The sequence below is a fragment of the Staurois parvus genome, unplaced genomic scaffold (assembly GCF_062004578.1).
Source record: "Staurois parvus isolate SC_StPar_1 unplaced genomic scaffold, SC_StPar_1.0 ptg000115l, whole genome shotgun sequence".
Classification (NCBI taxonomy): Eukaryota; Metazoa; Chordata; class Amphibia; order Anura; family Ranidae; genus Staurois; species Staurois parvus.
In genome coordinates this window covers 1,122,926-1,146,966 of record NW_028317911.1, presented here as the reverse complement: position 1 = coordinate 1,146,966, position 24,041 = coordinate 1,122,926, and the positions used below count along the sequence as shown (strand labels likewise).

Genomic DNA, 24,041 nt, shown 5'->3' with positions numbered 1-24,041 from the left:
TTTCTGGCACCTACTTCCCATGGCCATTGCAACTGCTTAAAATGATACAGCATGGCACGCCTTTGGTGTGAAATGGGTATGTATGAACTTTTCAGAGACGGCATTTTAAAAATTTGAAAACATTGAGCAATGTTTGTGAAAGTTAATGGTGTTTAGGTGAGAAGTTCAATGTAAACTGCAGATAGTGCCTGGCATCATTTATAGAGGGATTAGCTACAGAAAAAATTGTCCAAAAGAACCCAGTTAACAACAGATCTTTCTTTTGGGTCAGTGGGTCATATAAACCATGAATGAAACCCCTTTCAAATATTTAAACTAGAGTTTAATTTTATATAATTCTCGAAATAAGTGGAATTAGCTAAATATGTTTTATGGACTCTTTTAGACAGTCTACAGATAACGAAATGTAAATTTTGTACTGGAAATTCCAAAAGAAAAATACATTTAAATATTCCAGTACTAAAAACCATCATCTTTTGAACTCTTGATAGGAATGTAAAGTATATTCTATTTATGAGTCACTGCCCTAGAATACATTAAATTGGAATTATTTGATAGACAATCTTTGCAAGTGTTTGCGTTGTGTAGTGCTTATCTGAAATTTGCATGCGGTCAGTGTAGCTGATGCTTCAGGTTTTCTCTGTATTTTCTCTGTATTTATCTGTCTTCTTGGCTGTTTGACATGTAGGTTCGATTTGTACATTGATTTTCTGTAGACCATGTCTGATTATTTTTTGATACATTTGCTTAGAAATGCAGCTGTTGTAAGAACTTAATAGACACTAATGGTTCAGTGATTTTATGTTTGTATGTGTGTGCATATATATATATATATATATATATATATATATACTGTTGGCGCTATATAAATCCTGTATAATAATAATGAGATATATATATATATATATATATATATATATATATACACACATACACACACTTTATTGCCAAAGGTATTGGGACACCCCTCCAAATCATTGGATTCAGGTGTTCCAATCACCTCCATGGCCACATGTGTATAAAATCAAGCACCTAGTCATGCAGACTGTTTCTACAAACATTTGTGAAAGACTGGGCCACTATCAGGAGCTCAGTGAATTCAAGCATGGGACCATGATACGTTGCCACCTGTGCAATAAGTCCATTCATGAAATTTCCTTGCTACTAAATATTCCACGGTCAACTGCTAGTGGTATTATAACAAAGTGAAAGCAACTGGGAACAACAGCAACTCAGCCGTGAAGTGGTAGGCCACATAAAATGACAGAAGGGGGTCAGCGCATGATGAAGCACACAGTGCGCAGAAGTCGGCAACTGTCTTCAGAGTCACTAAGTAAAGACCTTCAAACATTGTGTGGCCTTCAGATTATCACAACAACAGTGCATAATCAGCTTCACAGAATGGGTTTCTGTGGCCGAGCAGATGCATCCAAACCTTACATCACCAAGTGCAATGCAAAGTGTCAGATACAGTGGTGTAAAGCACACCGCCACTGGACTCTGGAGTGACAAATCACGCTTCTCTGTCTGGCAATCCGATGGACTTGTCTGGGTTTGGCAGTTGCCAGGAGAATGGTACTTGCTTGACTGCATTGTGCCAAGTGTGTTTTTTTTCCCTGCAGGAGCAAATTGGATCATGCTTTGCTGGGTTTTTTTTGTCTTCCTCTGGATCAACTGTGGGTATAGGATTATAACCTTTTTTTTTTTAATGGTTGAACTGGATGGACTTTTGTCTTTTTTCAGCCAGACTAACTATGTAACTATGTAAGTGTAAAGTTTGGTGCAGGGGGGATTATGGTGTGGGGTTGATTTTCAGGGGTTAGGCTTGGCCCCTTAGTTCCATTGAAGGGCGTTGGCATACCAAGACATTTTGGGGAAGTGCACCTTTGGGGAATCCTTTGGTAAATCTATCAAGGAAATAACTGGGAGAAAAGGTACTCTTTCCATAAGAAAAAGCCTAGGTTTTCCTACTCCTACAGCTACTACCTCTTACTGTTCTCTCCAAGCTTCAACCTCAAAACCAAGGCTTAACCAATCCTTGTTACAAGCCCTGGCCCACCAAACCTTCCAGAAGCCCTCCTCACAATGAAGGGGTACCCCTACTTCTCAGAGTGGTTGGGATGTTTGTTGGCAATTTCTCCAGTCTGGACCAAGAGGTCCTTGACCGCTGGTTCCAACCTGTCATTTTAGAGTGGCACAAATAGTATTTCTTTCTCTGTCCTCTCCTCACCTTTTTACCTTCAAATCTGCCAGGTTAATGCCAAAAAAAGGCAAATTTGATGATTGCCTTGCACCAACTTCAGCCACAAGGAGTGGCTGTACAAGTTCCTTCAGAAGAACAGTTACAATCCAGAACCAAACGGTGCCATCCACCCAATATTGGGCCTAAAACCCCTAAACAGATTTCTTTGTTTTCCAAAATTGAGAATGGAGTCTACTAGATCTGTCATTGGTTCCTCAGAGAGTTTCTTGCATCAGTAGATATACAAGATGCCTATCTCCATATTCCCATTTTCCCATCACACAAACGGTATCTACATTTTTCTGTGAGAGACCAGCACTTCCAGTTTGTGGCACTGCCTTTCAGGCTTTCCTCTGCACCTTGAGTGTTCACAAAGGTGCTTGCCCTGCTTCTGACTCTTCTATGAACACAGGGCATTCATGTCACAGGTTACCTGGATGAAGGACTCCTCATCCTCCTCATCTGCCAACGTCCAAAAGCCCATCCAGTTTCTGCAAACCATTGGCTGGATAATCAACTTTCCAAAGTCTGCTCTCCAGACCTCATATTGTCTGGAGTACCTTGGTCTAATCTTGGACACAGCCCAAGCCAGAACCTTCCTTCCTCAGGAGAAGATTGCCTCTCTAAGGTCCAGCTCTTGGACTTTTAGACCACAATGACATCCCTTAATTTGCTGCTGCCTTGAGATTCTGGGCCGCATGGTGGTCTTTTTTGAGGCAGTTCCCTTTGCTCATTTCATACCCCTTAAATCCAATATTCTTGAAACATGGAACAAGCTGATTCAATCCTTGGATAGCCCAATGCTTATGTCCAGTCAAACTGAGATCTCTGTGACGTGGTTGATATTTAACTCTGCTCTGGAACTGGGAAAGTCATTCCTTCACAGAACATGGAACATGGTATTGACAGATGTGAGTCTTGCAGGTTGGAGTGAAGTCAAAATTCTCCAATACTCTGGAACTTAGAACTATCAGATTGTCTCTACAACATTGGACAAGGTCACCCAATCAGAGAACAGTCAGACAATGCCACAGCAGTGGCCTACATAAATGACCAAGGGGGCAGCAGAAGCTTAGCAGCTCTAAAAGAAACAAGTCTAATACTCTAATTGGCAGAAACTTACATTCCAGCTTTCTCAGCCATCTACATACCTGGAGTTTACAATTGGTAGCTGAATTGCCCAAGTTTTCGATACCTAGACCTTGGAGAGTGGTATCTCCACCCCAAGATATTTCAAAAGCTCTGTCAAAGATGGGGAAAACCATATGTTGACATCCTGGTCACCAGATTAAACATCAAGTTGAACATCAATTTGAACAAGTTTGTGATTAAGACCAGGGATTCTCTAGCCTTTACGGTAGATGCTCTAGAAGAAGAGGAAAGGGTTCCAATGATTCTGATCACAGCAAATTGGCATAGAAAAACATGGAGCACAGACTTACTCAGACCTCTGGTGATTGAGTCTTCACCTTTTCCTCACCTTTTCCAATCAGACCAGACTTACTGGCCCAAGCCCCCTGCTCCATCCTGCTTCTCTGGCTGTCTTTAATGGCATGACTGTTGAAATCTAAGTCCCAAAGGACAGGTTTATCTCTGATTCAGTTATTCCCATATTACTTTGAGCAAGGAATTCCAACTTCCGCAAGATTTACCATAGCACATGGAAGGCTTACTTTGCATGGTGTGAGGACAGGAGACCTAATCATAACGAATAATTTATTGTATGTATTATGGCCTTTCCTCAGTCTCGCCTTAAGTGCCTGGCCATGAGTACCCTCAATAGACAGGTTTCTGCCTTATCCATCGTCTTCCAGACACTTCTTGCCTCACAATCTCTTATCTAGACTTTTCTACAGGGAGGTTCTCATATTATTCTTCTAATTTGACCTCTTGTGCCAACTTGGGATCTCAACTTGTGCTTTTCAGAGACCTCCCTTTTAACCAATTCAAGATATTCTGTTGGGTCTCATCACTTCTGTTGTGTGTTTCTGAGCTAGTAGCCTTTCCTTGTTTTGTGCATAGACAAGATGATTTTGTGACCAAAGGCTTCCTTTTTACCTAACAGAGTCTTCTCTTTCTACCTCAGTGTGGACATTGCCCACCCTTTCTCTGTCCTACCCCAAGATATGACTAGGAAATAGACCTACATTTCCTGGATGTGTTCAGGGTTGTTACGTTCTACCTAAAAGCTACAGCCTCTATTCTTGAGTCCCTCTTTGTCCCACTCATGGGCCCTCATAAAGGATCCGTGCTTCCCACTCCACCATTGATCAAACAACTCATTTGCTGGATCTACACCCTTAAGGAAAAGTTTCCTCCTGTCCGCATCATAGCCCAATCCTCCAGTTCTGTTGGTGTTTCTTGGTTTTTTCAGCATCAAGTAAATGTGTCAAGGTCGCCTTCTGGTCCTCCATTGACACATTTTCAAGTTTTACCAGGTGAACTTTTAGGCCTCCGAGGGAGTCAGCTTCAGCCACAAGGTACTTCAGGCTGTTATCTGAGTATTTTGTTCAAGTTCTGAAAACCCTTGTATATCATGTGAGTCTCTTAGCAGTTCTATGTTGCTATGTTTTTGACCACCAAGTTTTATTGCTTGTGTACATCTTTCCTGTATCCTGTACTGCAAAATTAAGATAAAAGGAATTTTGATTTACCTGTAAATTCGTTTTCTTGGAGTACTGTACAGGACATAGGTCCCTCTCCTTATTGCTTGCTAAAAATTTGGGGTCTCACAGAGTTGGCGGGCTTATATTGTCCACCCTGGGGTGGCCCTAGCAAAAATTATTGCCAGTGTCCAATCACCTGAAGGTAGCAGCATACAACCATTGGTCTATGAATACCGGTATGTACTGTATGCCAAATAAGGAATTTACAGGTAAGTCAAAATTCCTTTCTTATTATTTGGTACTACACTCTTTGTTCTGTGACTCCCCAGCGTGAATATTAAACTCCATGCTACATAGAAATAAAATTGTACCATTACTACCATAACATTGTATTGAATTCCTGGGATATTAGCAGCTTGTTAGTATTCCCTTGGGGAATTGATAAACACACATCTTCATTTGATATGCATGTCTCCCAATACCACAAGTGCAACACTTTAGTTGAAAGACTTAAATTGATACAAAACCCAAAGCATACTTGTAGGGCAATTAGGTCCCTACTGAAACTGACTTCACTGTTCCCTTAAGAACACAGGCTGTGATCTAGGGCAGACAAGCTGGTGGTACACAGCCTCACACATTGTGTTTGCTGTCTGGTTGCATAACACTTGCACCCAATGTAATGCTGCATTGGCATAAAAAGTCTAGTTATCATTTCTAGGTGTAATGATACATAGTGGGCATATTGTCCTCCCAGCCTCACCACCTCCAACTGCGACGTGCTGGGTGCTGCTTATGTCCATCCAGTCACTGCAGTAAGAGGTGGGTACAACTCAGTAGGCCCAAAGCGAAAAGAAGTATAAAACTGACCCTGCATGAGAATAGAGAGGAGGAGGAAGCTAGCAATATCATCTGAGGTGGGAGATGAGGTACGAACATTTATTTGCCATGTCGCGAGGTAAAAGTGCCTGCAGAGCTCAATCTCAGTCTTCACGGGACTAAGATCAAGCTCTGCAGTCACTTTTGCAGCAGTTATTTTCTCATTCCTGTGCAATGTCCTTTTGCCTGTTTTGGTCAGTTGACTGATCTTATGCTTATCAGACTACGTTTTCCCAGCAACTGCATATGCCGTCATAACCTTTGATCCTGTACCTCGTGACACAGAGGCACCAGCTAAGCAGGCACCAAAAATTTGACCTTTTTGAAGCTCACTAAGCTCCGTATTACTAGCAGTGCACACAGTGAGTCACACAAGTGAGGTACAGGGAGAATATGCAAACTCCAAGTAGGTAGTATTATGGATGTGTGTATAACAGTTTCCTTGTTGCCTTCACCAGGCGAATGTACCATTTCCTAGCATTTGACCATAAGAGTTAACATTCACCAATAGAAAAAGCAACCTAACACAATAAGTTAAGAACATTCAACCAGCAGAAGAAATATTGCAGGAGATTTCTGAACTGTTTACAGTCTATGGAGAATTCTGTGTGATTGTTCAAACTTATGGGTGTTCAGCCAAGCAAACCTCCAGCTGCAGTGTGAAGCAAAACATTTGGCAGTGGTATGAGTAAATGTAACATGTTACCATGTGCTATGGTAAATGTAATAGTTTCATCCTGGTTGTTAGCGAGCGGGCACCTACCAGCTCCCTAGCAACCAGTGACACACGCCCGCCTGGCACATTCAGCTGGGCATGCTTGACTGATAGGTGAATGTAAACAAACAGAGGGAATAGTGTAAGAAAAAAAAATAAAACAAAACAGTTTCCCCTAAAATTCATATCTGGCCCTTTAGATCTGGTATGGGTTTTAAGGGGCCCCAGGAAAAATAAGACAAACAAGAGCAGTAAAATCCATACAAGACGCTGGGGAAGTGGGGGGGATGACAAGCATACGACTGCCCCCTTCCTTGAACCAAACCAGGCCACATGCCTTCAACCTGGTCCAGTGGTTTTAGGGATCTTTGGGTGGAGGGCTTGTTGGAATTTGGAAGCCCTCTTCAAATATAAGGGGACCACAGATACCACCTCCTATGTGAATGAGTAAGGGGTGCACAGTAGCCCTATTTATTCACCAAAAAGTCAATGGTGAATAAACACACAAAACTCCCACAATGTAAATCTCCCAAATCCCACTCCCAGAAAAAAGAAAACACCACCCACCAACACATCAAAGCCCATCACTTGACTCCTGCCGAATGTCATCTCTTGGTCCCTGTAGCCGCAATATAAGCAAAAAGCCAAGGTTTTCAGGTGACCATATAGACATGGCCATATTTGTACAATGATGTCACTAGGATTCCCCTTTCGTATCTTGCATTGGGCATTGCTGGACAAGGTGATTGATGATGGATTTTTAATTTAAAGGGCTTTTCAAAACATACCTCCTATTTATTCACATGGGGGGTGAATGGTGTCTGGGGGTCCCCTTATTTTTAATTTTAATCGGGATTCTGATAAGCCCCCCCTGCAGCCCCCCCACAACCATCGACTTAAGGTTGTAGCTTATCGACATGGGGACAAGGGTCCTCGCTGGCAAGGTACACCCTCATGTTAAAGGCATGTGGCCTGTTATAGTTTGGGGGGCTGCTCTTTCCTGGCCACCCAGGCTGCATGCTCAGATAAGGGTCTGGTATGGTTTTCAGGGAGGGAGCATCACACTTTTTTGTTCTGCTTGTTTTTTAAGTGAGTTTTCCACTTACAATCCACCTGAAAAAGACATTTTGAGAATTTGGAGTAGACTCCATGCTAGTTTTTCTTTTCCTGGAGTCCCCCTTAAAATCTATACCTATACCAGACCTACAAGGCCTGGTATGAATTTAGGGGGGGACCTCACACTGTTTTTTTTCAACTATCTCTTAATAGTTTGGAATCCCTGGCTGACAGCTTGTTGGGTGGGGATGAGTCACTGGTTGTTAGAATGCTGGTGGGTGTCAGCTCCCTAACAACCAGGTATAAGTCGTCACATTTACCTGTAGAAATATTACTACTGCTAAATAGCTTCAAAATGCAGTTGCGGTTTTGATCGACCAACACCCGTTAATTCATCTGTTTGCACAGGAATATCCATAGACTGTACACGGTGCAGAAGCCTCCCTCACTGTTTCCTGTCAGTGCTGGTCGAATGTATTTTCTCTGTTGGTGAATGTTAACTCTCATGGTTGAATGCTGATATAGCTACTTTTTTTCTTAGGATTAACTGCTAGGGAATGTCAAAGGGATTGTTGGAAAAAAGCAAAATGGAAAACATTACACAAATAATAAAGAATTACGGATATTATTCTTTGCACAAATGTTGAGACATTTGCAAAGCACATTTTTTATAAATACCCCAATGCATTTATACTTGCTTTTGCTATTATAGTCGGGACTATAAAGTAAAAACAAGAATCATTTTTGTCAAATAATTATTTATCTGAAAATGTCATGCTTCCATATTTGCATTCAGCTAGTTTAACCTCTGCTGTGCTCTCTCTTTAGAAAACTCATGATGTTCTGTGGCATCATGTTATGGGAGTACCCTATACTTTTTTTGTAGAATAAAGGTTTTATATTTGTAGTACAACAGGGAGATAAAACAGTTTAAACATTTACACCTAAAAAGCCCCAGGACCATTTAGTTTTGCTAAATTGCTATCTTTTTGCTGACTGCTGTCATTTTAGATTAACATCAATAAAGCCATATACAGTATATGTAAAAAAAAAAAAAGAAGAAAACAAACTACCTACCCTCTCCAGCTGATTAATAAATGTTTCTGTCAATTTATATGTATCGAAGTCTAAAAGTAGCTGTATGTACAAGCATTACAATAGAGCACTTAGTGCTTATTCCTCATGGCTGCTCAGTACCTCACAATGTGGAACTCGACAGTATGTGTTGAGTCAAATGGATTAAAGCACACACGCATTTGACGGAGTTATTTCTGCGTTGCATTGCTCCTTGGCATAGTAAGCATGAATTGCAGCATATAGCCACATTGACCTTTTAGTTCTGTTCATTTTGATATTCCTCCAAGGCAGTTCCACCTGCCAGGAAATCATTTGGCTCTGGATGGGGAAGACCAGAAGCCATAGACACTTGATGTTTTAAAAAATAAGATCTGTGCACCCTTACAGAAATAAGAATAGTCTTATTGAATACAGAGAATAATTTATCCTATGTTCACTGATAAATACAGCCTGTAGACCAAACAGAACCAGTGGGTTATATTGCCCTCTAATCTACAGGAGTAAGACCCTAGGTGAAAAAAGTGACCAATGGCATAGTAGCTCTTGGAGTTTTTTTTTTTTTCAGGTAATTTTCTTTTCTGCTATCAAGCAGCTGACTGACACAGGCTGGATTTTGATTCTCATAGTCTCTCCATTTGTAAGGAAGAGAAATCCACTTGCTGTCATGATGGATGTCTTGGTAGAACTGCATGATAGATTCAGTCTAATCTATGCATGCCTACCAGTACATCTACCCAGACTACTTTGTAAAATCGAATTTGAAAAGATGACTTTTGTGGCCTCACACTGGCCCTGATCAGGCTTGTCTCCTGGCAAGCAATCCCTGATGTCTGCTAGATCAGCCAGACCTTCTATCTCGAGATCCAGTCTTCCATTTAGCTTCTCAGTTGCTGGCTCTTACTCCATGGCTGTTGAATATTAGGTGCTGAAGGATGAGATTGCTGTAGTCTGCAGTTCCTACCAAGTTAAAGACTTGCAAGTCCACTTTGCAAAGGATTTATCACTGTGCTTGAAAATTATACTTCCATGGTGTAGGTCTTCAGGGCTGTTCCTTCCCAAGTCTTTTTGTTTCAATAGAAATGTATTTTGCAACAAAGTGTTGATCGGCATCTGGTGGATGTTATGATTAACGTATACTTGTAGCCTGGGCTGTTCTATTTCATCGCCTTTTGGCTAGTTATTCCTTTGTTTGCACTTTTATACAGGGGGGGGTAACTTGTTTGGGTTCTGAGGACAGAAATGCTCTGGCATTGTGCAATCTTAATTTGGCTCTTTCAGTTCCATAGCATCTTCCGTTTGAGAATATTAGAGAAATCTCTTTGCTGACATTGTCCCAAAGGGTGGCCTTTTTGATTGCCATAGCTTCGGCCAGACAAGTGTCTTGAGAACATCACTTCTAAATAGGGAAAAAGTCATCTTAAGGCCTCAGCTTGCTTTTCTACCAGAAGTAGTCTTCTTTTTTCATCTTAATGAAAATATTTTGGTTTCTTCTGTGTCCAGCTCCTAGTCACCCTAAGGCGCTGGCCTTGCATACCTTGGATGTGGTCAGAGCTATAGGAGTCTACCTAAAGTCCACTTTTTCCTTTCTTCAAGTGTCACTAAAGGCAAAACTTTTTTTCTTTCATTTTGATAGCGTAAGGGAGGGTTATAACCAGGTTTTTATTGTCATCTGTGTCCCATTAGGGAGATTTCCTTTCACTCCCTGTCCCATAGCTAAAACAAAAAAGTGAGAGGAAATCCCTCCAAAGGGAATCCCAGGGTGTCACTAGAACTAGTGTCCCCAAGGGAAGATTTTCCCTCTATTCTTGTTCCGATGTCAACCCAAAATTTGGAATTTTCTGTTACTTTCACTTTCGATGATAATGGTAAATAGGCCAAATAGAGAGGGTGATTCTCCCAAATGGGGGCACAAGCAGCAATAAAAACTGACTCCTGTCCAAAACTAAAAAAAAATGTTTGCGTTTAGTGACACGTTGGGATGCATTCTTTGTTGTTGTTGATGGTCTGTCAAAAGGACGGCCAGCATCTTCTACAACCATCTGCACCATACATCAATAAACAGATTATCTGTTAATCTTATGCCATACAACATATGGAACCACCTTTTCCTGTCACTACTCAATCTACTAGGGCAGTTAGTACCTCTTGGGCCTTCCCTCATCAGGCCTCAGTTCTACAAATCTGTAAAGCCTGGTCTTCAGTTCAAAATGTTACAGGGTAAAAGTAGTAGTATCAGCACATGATAGTTTTGGCTGCAAGGTCTTCCAGCCTGTAGTGTAATTATGGTTGGGGGTAAGGGCTTCCCATATTCTTCCCGGTTTTCTATCACTGGTGTTTTTGGCAACCACTTTTGTTGGGAACTGCTTGTGGCTGTCCCACTGGTTCTTTCTTTTGCCTACAATCAAAGGCTGTGTCTCTCAGTGAATGAAATAAAATCCCACCGCATGAGTAAATTTGACAACAACCAACTGAAATTGATTTACGAGTTGTTGTGACCTTTGAGGATCTTTAAATATTAACAACCTCACAATACAAGCAGCAACAGAGATCAAGAATAGCTTGTATTAAAACTTTTTTTACTGCTGGTTAAGAAAGCTGAAATAATTTCATGTCCATGGTCTGGGCACAGATGAGCTTTAATTATACAATATACTATATTTTCAAATACTGTTGCTGTCTGGATGTAGCTATACAATCTGGGCCCCATAGTCACACGATTTGTTATTGCTTGTTTTATGTAAGAATATTCAGTTAAGTTATTCAGTAAGTATTTGATTTTCTGATGCAAGAAAGTGCAAAATCAAATTAGCCAAAGGAAGGTGCAACATTTTCACATGCCTCTGTATCTTGTATCATTCAAAAATGGTCCCTTCCGTAACTTTCCGTAATTAAATGATGTTTTATATTCTATGCAGTTGCATCATCACTAGCATTAACTTTTACTGCATTTACTGTTTTAGGATGAACATCTGCTGGTTAAACATTTCCAGTATCTACGCTGGTCCCCTTACAGAGATACTCCAGACACTAAAAGATCTTTCTTACAATTACTTTCTATGGTAGAGCAATGGCAGGAACAGAACAGAGAACATAGACTACTTGTACATTGCTTGTAAGTAAAGTGAAATGTCCTGCATTGCTCAAGCAATTTGTTTTTGTGCCAGAACTGCTCATTTTGATCTCTTGTATTCACTGCAGAAACGGTGGAGGTCGAAGTGGAACGTTTTGTGCCAATGCCATGCTCTGTGAGATGATTCGATGCCACAGTGTGGTTGATGTCTTCTACGCAGTGAAAAGTTTGAGAAATGTTAAACCAAATATGGTAGAATCTTTGGTAAGGCAAAGAAAATAGAGTTTTTAATTTTTATCACAAATATATACGGATAGATGCAAAAGTATTAAAGCAGCAAAAAACCTAAAAACAAAAACTCTATTATATTGCATCTGACTGTTCCTTAGATGCAGCTGCATTTATTTTTTGGGCTTTTTTTTCTTTATTTTCACCTGGGGACCTGGCCAGTAAGTCTGTTATTTTTCATCTTCCTTTAACAGACCAGGCTGTTCAGCAAAAGTGTCTGTTAGAGGGTTGATGAGTGCTTACAATGGTCAGCTTTTATTCTTTTATGTAAAACCTTTATCCCACAAGGAATAAAAGCCATAACTGCTTAAAAATGTTAGAGGGAGTTCATCTTTAATTTGTCAAGTCCATCTTAACTTGCTGGTACAATACTACTGTCCAAAGTTGTCTCCTTTGCTCCTTCTTCCAGAGTGGAGATATCCTAAGACAGGAAGTGTTACTGGCTGGAACAATAGGTTAAATCAAAAAAGCTTAAACAAAACCAAATCACCACATTGTATGGGTTGGGAAGCTGCAATAGATTACATTTTTGGGAGGTTTAATACTTCTTTGACGCACACGTCATTCATTTTAAATGTTTAAAACTAAAGTTCTGTGCTCCTTGTAATACTCAATATGCAATACTTTGCTAACAACAGTAACAATTATCAGGGATTGTACATAAATATATTAAAAACATATGCTATAGAGAATAGTAACACTTAACCATGGCAATATACTGTATATACAGTAGGCTCCAATAACCAACGTTTAGGGATTCAGAGGGACATCTTTTCAAGGTACACTTCTTTGTTGGCAGCACTTGGTTCTGACATTATCAAAGTAAGGTCCTTGTTGGCAAAGCAAAACTAGCTTCAGAGAGGCAGACAAAGAAAGGTTTACTGACTCAAACAGTTATGAAGGGCTGTGGTATTTACTCTAAAGTAGCATATACACACACCGTTTTTTTCCATTAAACCAGCGGGATTTCTGGATTGAACAAAAAAAACTGTGCTGTTGTATTATAACCCCCCCCATTAGAATGCATGGCTCCATGCTCTTAATGAATGCTGGTGTTCCAGCAGGACCATTTAACAGAAGACCAGCTTCTGTTGAAGAAAGAGGGGAGGGTTACACACAGATTGAATTACATGTGTACCCACCTTTAGGCAGGATTTTGACTTAAATATTTAAAATGGCTGACTTGTTTACTATAAATAACACTTTGTTTACTTCATAAGGTTTTGTGTGTGTAATTTGTACAAGATATACAAGAATTAAATATAAGTGTAATAACGACATACCTAAAAGTCCACATGTTCCATAAGGCTGATAATATCTCTAAAAATAAAACTTTATTTTGACTGGATAAGGGGTTTTATTCTTGTCAATAGGAACGCATGTTCAAAGTAACATAAGGTGCCCACAAATCTTTTTTTTCTTTATTGTTCATTAAGGCTTTGATAACAAATGCAGTTAGGGAGTGGTAAAGCCACTGTTCTACCGCCCGCCTGAAGTTGTGGATGATTACCGCCAAAGAAAACCAACATAAGTCTATGGTGTGCTTCAGTTTTTTGCTAGTGTCCATAGAGGATAGACGTCTTTTCTCTACGGAGAAAAGTTTACTTTTATAAAGCTCATATAGACATTTTTACTTTTATCAAGATTCTGCCAGACCAAACATTTCTGAGCTTAGCCTGTAATTTGACCCTAGGGCACTGAGCTGTTCTTGCAGTGCCTACTCAACACCTTGGAGTATACTTTAAAAAAAAATGTTGTGCAGCTGTCTCAAGTGTTAGCTCAGTTGTCACAAAAAATCATTGCCTAATAAATTTATTTCCTGTGAGCTTCTGCTCCATCTAGTGGCTATAATGCGGTATTTTCTATTTTTATGATTGAGACATTTCAGAAAAATACCACATTATAGCCACCAGATGTAGCTGATGATCATAGGAAAATAATGTATTTGGTAAGATACATGATTATTTATGAGAGCTGAGCAATTGTTCGAGATATTTGTACAGTGAACTTTTTTTTTATAAATAGACCCCTTGTGTGCTAGTTTGTTGAATGCACTGCCTTTTGTAGGCACTGCCTTTTGGCCAATCCTCTGATCTCAGAGTATTCACAAAGGTCTTAGTACCTCATCTTGCTCTATTAAGAATTTAGGACATCCAGGTCTCAGATTATCTGGACAATTGTCTCCTAAAGGACTCAGCTCCCTTCCAGCTATCTGCCAACATCCACAGAAAAATTCAGATTCTCCAGGCGTTCAGTTGGTTGATCAACTTTAAAAAATCTGCTCAGCAGCCTCAGGACTCAAAGTTCAAAACACATCCCTTAGTTAGATACTCCATGGAAGTGCTAAGTCTCATGGTATCCTCCTCTGAAGCTGTTCCAATTCCATTTAAGGTTGCTCCAGCACTATGTCTTATTGACCTGGAACAAGCAATGTTCATTTTCTCAACTTCTCCTGCCCAAGTAAAGAAAACTCTATTCTATTGGACTGCCTATGGAAATCCAATTATCACTGGTTTACATCTGATCTTGTGTACCTTAATGAACAATAAAGCAGAATTTTTGTGATTTCCTTAAAATACATTTCTTGGAGTTAATTAAGGGACACAGGTCCCACCCCTTTGTGTCTGTGATCTACTCCTGTTTTACAAAACCAAAGAACGATTGAAGTGGGAGGGGTTATACTGGATTGGCTAACAGCATTTTTACTTTCCTGTTCTTCACTAAAGCAGCAGTATAATCCTATGTCTCTGATTTATCTGGTCCTGTCCCATAATGAACTCCAAAAAAAGATTTTATTTTCACGTAAAAACCATTTTTGTGCATTTGAGGACACCCTATGCAAATACTGTGTTGGTAATCAGGGTGCATTGACTGGTTTGCCCCATCCTATAATGTAGAGTTCCTCAGGGACCTATAATAGGCTTTGCATTGTGGAAAGCAGTGGTAGCAGTGTATATGAGTGTCTTTGGGATTGACTCCATGTCAGTCTTTTCGAACCACATGATCCAGTTTGTCACCTGGGTTCATACAAATTCTTTTTGCAAGAAAAGAGAATTATACACAGTGAAGCACTTTGCTGGATTTGTTTGAAGCACCTTGAATCTTCTGTGGCTAGAGAAAGCAAGTGATCCCTTTCCCATGAGGCCTGGCCAATCATGTAGCAGAGCGTGAACAGAAGTTTGATTTCTGGGGTATGGATATCCTTGTTCCTGCACTACTTTGAATTGAAGTGAAAATATTTGTGTCATCTCTTTCTTCTTAATGGCTTTAGGTGAAAATCAAAAGCAACCCAGATTATGCCTGTTTTGACTCCATAGTCAAAACATTAAACACACTGGTTCTTAACATGCCTAGGGTTGAACTGAGCCAGATCAACAATCAGGCTGATTAACATCACGTATAACTTATCAATATCACTTATCTACCAGAATTGCTGGTACCTTTTTTTTCTATTTCTTTTAATTAAAATTGAAAGTGCCCCCCCAAGTAATACCAGTCCAGCATATCAGATATAGATGCTGATGCTGCTATGGGGAGATCTACAACTGTGTGAGCAGCATTTTGTTAGCAACCCTTTAAAAATGGGACTTCTTTCAAAACACCACCTAGTTGCTGAAGGACTTTGGGCACTTTGTTCAGCAGAACCCCAGTGAAGATGGTGTGGAAAAATGGGTGTTGGAGATTATGTGTTTTGGCCGCATTCCACAAGCAGGGTTATTTAGTCAAATAATAGCTTTATTTTATGTACATTTTAACTATGTTAATAAGAAAGATTTGTACACCCAAAGGCAAGTATGCAAGTATCTGCTGTCTTGATAATGTCCTTTTATGTTGGTTCAGCCGTTCCTAAGAAGGAAGGAAATACAGTATGTTTTCCTCCTGTTTCTCTTATCCCTGATTGTTGCAGTAATGCTGGTTTATTAACAGTGCTAGTGACCAAGAGGAGATTGGATATTCTTATTCACTAGTAAGGAGGGAGTAGGGTTAAATAATGGGAGGTAGTGTCTCTCACAAACCTATACTATTGCCAACCGAGATATTATTTTCAATTTGTTTATGTGATGAGTGCCGATGATGCTGCATCAGTGTAAATCCTCTTTTTATGTAATGTTTTAAGCACTGTAAGCATATCAAAAAGTAACATAAATTTAATATAGGCGACGGCTAAAATTAAGTTGTAGCTACAACACCACTAATTATGAAACCCTTTCTTTCTCTTCAGGACCAATATCGCTTCTGCTATGAAATCGCCCTGGAATACTTGGAATCATGTGATGCCAGATAGCATCCATTATGTGGCTGGCAACCACTCAGCCTTTGCCCTGTGGAAGAGGAATGTGCCAATTGGATATGTTTATTTTTGGGGCCAAAATCAAACTCAGTTCAGTCACCTTTCATAATGCAGTCTAAAAAGGGCTTCTCTTAATTATCCCAAGAGGACAAGGATGGGGTTTATAAGTTGCCTGTACATATTTATGGCTGTACATATAACTGTGATTATGGAAGGCATAGCTCTGGTTCTCACTTTGTGAGACTGGGAGCTCTTAAGCTATTTGTAGTGGTTATTATTAAAGGGTTACTCCATGTTGTTAAGTGGCTGAGGGTACAGTACTGCATTACTATGAAAATATGTGAAAGATCTGACACCAAGAAGGTTCAGGTAATAGGGACATGAAGTTTTAATATAGAAATCAAGATGCCTCTTTACTGACAACTGCACCGTTTAACAGAGGTATCCTTTAAAGTAAACCTATCATACATGCTGTGTAAACTGGTAATATAAATGAAATTCAGACACACAGAAGTGCCTGCACATATCTGCAAAATTCTTCCTTAGCCTCTTGGAAGACCTTAAACTTGGGAAGACTATTTATGCAAATCTTTTCTTGAACTGTGAAAGCAGGCTTTGGATTTCCCTTCTTCTTCCTGTGTTTCACGATTCAGCCAACAGTATGATTGATGCCCTCCCATACCAATAGAGGCCTTGGGTTTTGGAGCTCCTGGATCACGTAATAAGAAATCTGTTTGTACGTACAGGTATGACTACGTCGCATTTCATTTATACTATTCGTTTAGTAAGAATAGACTAATGACAGGTTTACTTTAAGATGAGATTTATATATGCAAATAAAAGATAATACCAGTACAGGTCAAATAGGTTTGCCAATGTCAGTGGTATACAAGGACCCTGAATTGTGTATAAGCTTTCGCTTTCATCTCTCCATTTGTGAACTTATCATAAGGCGGGAGGGGAAAGTATCGGGGTCAAATTGCATCGCCCAAAAAGACAAGCAGGTTAACGTGTCTTATTTATATGTGTAATGGATGTCCCCAGCTAATCTTCTATGCCACTATACAGTATACACTGAGTTTGCAATCATGATCACTATTTGTATATAATGCTCAACCATGTATAAACCCCACAAGTTATGAAGGGGTTTTCCAATGCTTTATTGTATTCAAATAAACTGCTTGTTTTTATTTGTCCTGTATTGTGATTAAGATGCACAAGGTCATGAAAAGCAGGCATGATTTCCAATTCTCAAACATTAGTATGAAATGCCTTCGGTGACTTTGTAATAGGTCAGTGTGGGTGAGTGTACATACATCTAATTCATGGTTATTGAAGGCATGAAGCTCTTGACACTGATGTTTTCACATTAAGAGGAGCTGAGAGGTGTGTGCTGATGTGTCTGTTTGTAAGTATTATTTATCTCTCCCTGATGACAGTTTATTAGGAGGAGATGAAAAGTCTGTGTCTGCATATTAGATGGAGATGACACGTCGGAGTTCTTCATCTCCAGAGACAAGACATAGGTTCCTGAGCTGGTTGTCTGTGTGGAAGAGATTATAGAAGATATGGTTGCTGCCTTTTCAGTATTATGGATCATGTGCCAATGCTGCAAGCAAGGAGTCAGCCAGCTGCTGTCTTGTTCTGCAGTGGATTTTATTTTCTACCTTGCAGGGGTTATTAAAAATAATTTGGCAGATAGGCATTTGGTCATTTGTCTTTGTGTGAGGGGGCAGGGCAGCTTCCCTCTGCAATGCATTAAGTTCTTTGCACAGATTTCTGTATGATTCCTTGCTCCTGGATAGGGCCAGAGGTCAGCAGCCTGTTAACTCTGTAGAATCTATCACAAATAAAACCATGCCTGCTCATTACCTTTCTCAGCAGCAGTAACCAAGACGTGGAAATGCTCTTTTAGAAAACTTAATGTACTTAATAGTTCATCAGATCCTGCACAGACCTATTTCTTCTTTGACTTCATGTTATTATAAATATTTCAGGTTGTTCCATATTGTTTGGGACCACCTTGTTCTTTTTTTTCTTTTTTGGAATTCTGCACTTATTTTGGATTATACTAGAAATTTATTACTGTCATAAGCCATAATATAGCTTGATATGTCACATTTGCACAACCTAAAGATGAGCTTCAGTCCAGTCTGAAAAAATTAAAAGTCAGCAGCTGCAAAAACTGTAGCTGCTGATTTTTAATAAAAGGACTGTAACCTGTCCAGGGATCTAGTGCCCTCCTCACTAGGGCCGGTTCTTCCCCAGTCTTGGGTTTCCTGACGCTGGCATGTGATTGTGAGTAACCGGCTGTGCTTTATGAATGGTCACGCAATCTGTTGGGACCTGTGATGTTTCCCAGAACATTGCAGGCTGGGGGTGGACGGGACTTCACGTAGAATCGCTGCGAAATGGGAGAAAGTACCTGTCAAAACCAGGTACCCGTTCCCCCCAGCAAAAAATGTATTACAAATATAGCAAGGGGGGGGGGGAGAGCAAAATTTCCCCTTTTGGATGAAGTTCCACTTGAAAAGACACCTGAACTGAGAGACAAAGGGACACAAGAGGGTGCTATATAGTGCAGAAAATTCTCATTTTATTGATAAAAATCAAATTGGCCACTCACATGTAACAGGATAAAAAAATGCATGTAATATGCTCTGGGGCTGTCATTGATGGAATAGGAGCCCAATCCAGATGAAAGCACATCACTCAGTACCCAGGCACTGTAATACAGAGAAACCGAACTGGCAGCATGAGAACAGAGTTTGTAGCGTCATACGCCATCAGGAGTGGAGGGGCATGGCTACGTATTTCAAGACAGTGATGCCTCTTTTTCAAGCCTTGAGAAAGAGGCATCACTGATCAGGATTCCATCAATGACAACCTCAGAGCATTCTACATGCACTTTTTATCCTGTTACATGTGAGGGACCATTGTGCTTTTTATCAATAAAATAGCATATTTTCTGTACCTAGATCGCACCTTTTTGTGTCTCTTTTTTGTTACTACAGATATTTGTTCTGTCTGCTGAGGAGCTGCACTAAAGTAATTCAAAGCTAACTGCATTAACCCCCTGATGGACCCTATGTGGGCATGATGAACTTTTCAGCTAAGACTTGGACATTATAGAGTTCAATGGCTGCTCTTTGCTCTATAAGTCCCGGTTCATGCTGGATCCGACTGTGAAATCACTTGAAGTTGCACAATTTCAAAGTCGGATGACAGTGCGACTTCATTCACAAATGTCTATGCGAGTTGCACCCGAAATTGACAAAATTAGTTCAGGAGTCGCACCAATTTGAACAGTTCCATTGCAGATTAATGGATGCGCTTTGAACAGTCAAATCGCATGAAAATCGTATGACAATTCACATCTGTGTGAATCAGGGCTGTTTTGTTATTTACCAGGACTGAGAGAGACTTAGAGGTTGCAATTCCAAATTAGTGACTTAGGAAGGGCTGAAACCAGTGACAGCAAGGTAAACAGCACTTTCAAACAGAGATTAGTCAATATTGGCTGCATGCATACTTCTCGTTTTTAAATGTTGCAGTTTGATGAATCCAGCCATTTGTTGGAACACAGCATAAAATATCTGGCCTTCCCCTTTTCACTATAAAAGTGACATGATGATGCAGGGTGAAATGAAGTATTGTGCATCATTTCTCTCAAGCGCCATGGCATCAAAGTTTAAGGACTATAATACTAATGGATGTTCCATTTTACAGACCTTATCCAATCCTCAGTTGATGATTTCTCCCCTCTATTTGTTCTGCACAATAGTGGGCTTGCAGCTGGAGCATGACCAAGTAGAGATAATGACTAGACTGTTCTGTCTTTTACTGGTCTGTTGTCTTTCACAGACCTGTAACAAATAGTGGAGGTGACTTTACAAGTTTTGATTTACTGTATATACACATAGCACTTTTGTAACCCACAATGTCATATTCGGCTATGTTTCAACTACCTTCACCCCCTTTTATAAGTCAATGCATTTATTTAAGCTGCTGATACGTAATTTCCATTACATTTTTTTCTTACTAGGCCTTTGGATGTCAGGTCTACAAAATGTCAGTTATCTTCAATTATTGCCCTGCATTGCGCTTTATAATAACTTAATTTAGTTAAAAATGCTGATTTTCAACTTTATTCAGTACATTATTGTACACTAGTACTAGAAGTAGTTTAGCACAGAGTGGTGTAGTAGTTTACCATTCTATGAAATGATATCTGTAACAAACATGCTTTCTCCCTGTTTTATCTAGCTGGCTGCAAGTTAGTTGGCTTAGATTCTGACTGTTCTTTGACATAGTCATGATATTCTAGTATAATTGTTTATTGTGGCTTAACACAGTCCTTTCCTTTTGAGTATTTATAGCCTTGTGTCTTGATTAAACGTCTGTGGATATTGCCCATCTGTCTAAAACTCATTCTCAGTGCTTTCTAAAATTTCAGATGTCCGAGCTTCATGGCCAGAAATTTTGTTTGATGCCTTTACTTACATTCCTCATTATCACATACTATGCCAACTGCTAGATATGTCGCATGCCCAAGATATCCTGTATGTTTTCCCTTTTGATGTATTGCTTCCTCATAAAAGCCATAGGAAGCACCACGGTTTACTCAGGCACAGCTTCACTAAAAAATACTCAGTTTTAGAAGGCCACTTCTAGTAGAGGTTGTGAATCCCTTGTCAATTTACAGGCTCCTTGCCAGTTTGTAAGCTGTCACTGAATTCTTACTTTGTAAATCTTCCAAATATCAGTTGGTGTTGTTCTTAAAGGATAAGTTCACCTTTATACAAAAAATAATAAATGCACATTTGTTTGCAGGTAGAAAAATGTGCATTTATATTTTTTGTTGCAGGAGCCTCTAAAGCATTGCACCAGAGATCAGCAGATTGCCGGTGCCATGTAGGTCTCCTGTAGACTGTCAGCATATCTGCTTGCCCATACAGGATGTACGGGCAAGCAGATATACTGACAGAATCAATGAACTACCACGGCGCTCCACAGCACCGTGGTAGTTCATTGAGAACTACAACCCGACAGCTGGTAAGGCTATCAGAACTTGTAGTTTCTCATTCACAGAATACCGTGAATGAGTGATGTGGCCTGGCGAGTGGAGCCCCGCAAGGCCTCAATTTTATTTAATTTGACAACTAGCAGGGGAGAGAAGATTCCCCCCCCTCATTTTAAAACATTTTCTTTTCATACCAAGAAAATGTAATATTTAAACATTTGTTGGAATCCTTATGACTCTTCCATTATATTGTTTTAGAACAAAGAGCATAATATTTTATAGGGTGGACAGTAACATATTTGTAAAGTAATATGAATAAAAGTGCAGCGCTAATTAATAAATCTAAAATTGTCCACTGTAAGTCCAGTTCATATAAATGTGCCAGGTGACAGATGAAAATCCACAATGGTGATCCGTGAGGAAGTAGCAGAATTGCGCACTCACCAGAAGGCGGATATATATAAGCATTATATATCAAAAGCTCATGGATCCTAGGTCAAGAAGAGATAGTTCTGGTCACTGTGGGTTGGCCTTTCCTTTCTTCAAGGGTGCAGAGCAAAATTCTTCCTCCTCTGAGGTGGGTGCTTGAATTCCTAATAAGGACTCTGCAAAGAGGTACTCCTCCAAGGGAGTCAGGAAAGGACGCCCATAATGTAGTATGTTTAAAACAGCTTTATTAAAGACAGTGATGCCAGATTCAAACAGCAAGTGTCATTCAGATGCTATGATAAAACTAACCCTAATAGTTAGAATGATGGCCGCCGGGCCTCCACGTGGCTCCGGCGGCGTAGCGTATCGACGTCCAGGCTCCTCCTTACGCGTTACGTGCGCACGCACATCTTCAGAGGGGTGATCAAAGGGTCAACTGTGTGCTGTTTTACCTTTGTCTGTGCCCGTGTGCTTCACTGTAAGCACACTGCTTTGTATAAAGGGCTTGGTATGGCTTTTAAGGGGAACCCCACACACTTTAAAAAACATTTTTTTTTACTGTGGGGTCCCCCCTAACTCCTAACCTTCCTACCAGACCTAAAGCGTCTGGTATGGATTGGGGAGGGGGGACCCCATGCTGTTTTTGTGTTGTTTTTTTTTTTTAAACACTTTTTTTTTTTTTTTTTTAAATGTGAGTCCTGCTGCAGCAGGTTTTATACATTGTACAGATGTGAAACTTTGCAGGTAGTTTAAGGGGATCCCCCAGGCATGATATTTAAAGGAATTTGGGGACAATTCACTAAGCGGTATCTTACCGCATCTGAGTATGCGGTAAGATTCCGCACAGCATTTAAAAAAAAAAAACATTGGCATTCACTAAAAAAACACTGCTAAAATACCCGCATGAGTTATTTTATTAAGTCATGTGGTATTTTATTATTGAAAACATGCGTAAATGTTTCAGCTTTCAGCGGGGTTCCACACTGACAGCTGAATATAAAAAGTATTGCCAGCAATTAAAAATTTTGCAAAAAAATGGTGTGGGGGGGGGGGGGGGGGACACCCATCTATACCAAGCCCTTCAGGTCTGGTATGGATTTTGAGGGTAACCCCCCCCCCCAAAAAAAATATGGCATGGAGTCCTCCAAAATCCATACCAGACCCTTATCTGAGCATGCAGCCTGGCAGGTCAGAAAAGGGGATGGGGGACGAGTGAGCACCCCCTTCCTGAACCATACCAAGCCACGTGCCCTCAACATGGGTGGGTGCTCTGGGGCAGGGGGGCTCCCCCCCACAAAGCACCTTGTCACCATGTTGATGAGGACAAGAGCCTCTTCCCCACAACCCTGGCCTGTGGTTTTGGGGTCTGCGGGCGGTGGATTATTGGAATCTGGAAGCCCCCAGCATGCCCCAGTCAATAACATCACAAGGGGGCGGGGTCACCCAGTTGACGTCACCGGGTGGCCCTGCCCCTTAGATATTTAAGAACCGTCAGGCCAGCTGAACTGTCAGACAGCAGCAGCCAGCGTCGAGAGTGGAACCATTTTGTTTCCCCTTTTTAGGGTCGGCGGTGGCAGCGGGCATCATGATTGATGGTGGATCTACTTTCGGAGACTTTTTTAAATTTTTGTTGTTTTAATAAAGAACTTGTTAGACTGTCATTTTTTACACTACACTTTTTTTGTGTGTGTGAATGAATAACGGTACCATATACCCCATACTCATTCACATGGAAGGGGGGCTAGGATCTGGGGATTGTTAAATGGGGGCCCCCTGCCTGCAGACCCCCAGAACCACAGGCCATAGTTGTGGGGAAAGCCCCTTGTCCCCATGCGGACATGTGGACAAGGTGCTTTAGTGGGAGATCCCTCTGTCACAAAGCACCCCCCATTGTTGAGGGCATGTGGCCTGGTATGGTACAGGAGGGAGGGAGGGGCACTCACTCACCCCCCCCCCTTTCATGACCTGCCGGACTGCATGTTCAGATAATGTTCTGGGTGCGTATTTTTAAAAATGTTGGTGTGGGAGTTCCCTTCAAAATCCATACCAGACCAAAAGGGCTTGGTATGGATGAGTGGGGACTCCACACCATTTTTTTGCTAAATTGTTAATTGACAGCAATTCTTTTTACCCCCACTGACAGCTGAAACATTACTGCATGTTTTCACTACTAAAATACCACATGACTTATAAAATAACTCATGCAGTATTTTAGTAGCATTTTTTAATGTAATCTCTTTTTGGAAAAATGCTGTGCGGTATCTTACCGCATACTCGGATGCGGTAAGATAACGCTTAGTGAATTGTCCCCCGGGTTCAAAGTTCACAGTCGAGTTTTCATTAGGTTTAAATGTTCGACCGTGAA

The 24,041-nt window shown here is 40.5% G+C and overlaps 1 protein-coding gene across 4 annotated transcripts in view; it reads left to right on the top strand.

The window, feature by feature from the left end:
• The window catches only part of PTPRU (protein tyrosine phosphatase receptor type U), a 212,753-nt gene extending 195,339 nt beyond the window's left edge, over positions 1-17,414 (top strand). For all 4 annotated transcript variants that reach the window (XM_089671891.1, XM_089671889.1, XM_089671892.1 and 1 more), the window contains 3 exons: positions 11,536-11,687; positions 11,774-11,909; positions 16,156-17,414. In XM_089671891.1, coding sequence (XP_089528017.1) covers positions 11,536-11,687; positions 11,774-11,909; positions 16,156-16,218 — 351 coding nt within the window. In that variant the 3' untranslated portion in view covers positions 16,219-17,414. The remainder of the gene's footprint in view (positions 1-11,535; positions 11,688-11,773; positions 11,910-16,155) is intronic.
• Positions 17,415-24,041: the final 6,627 nt, after the last annotated feature.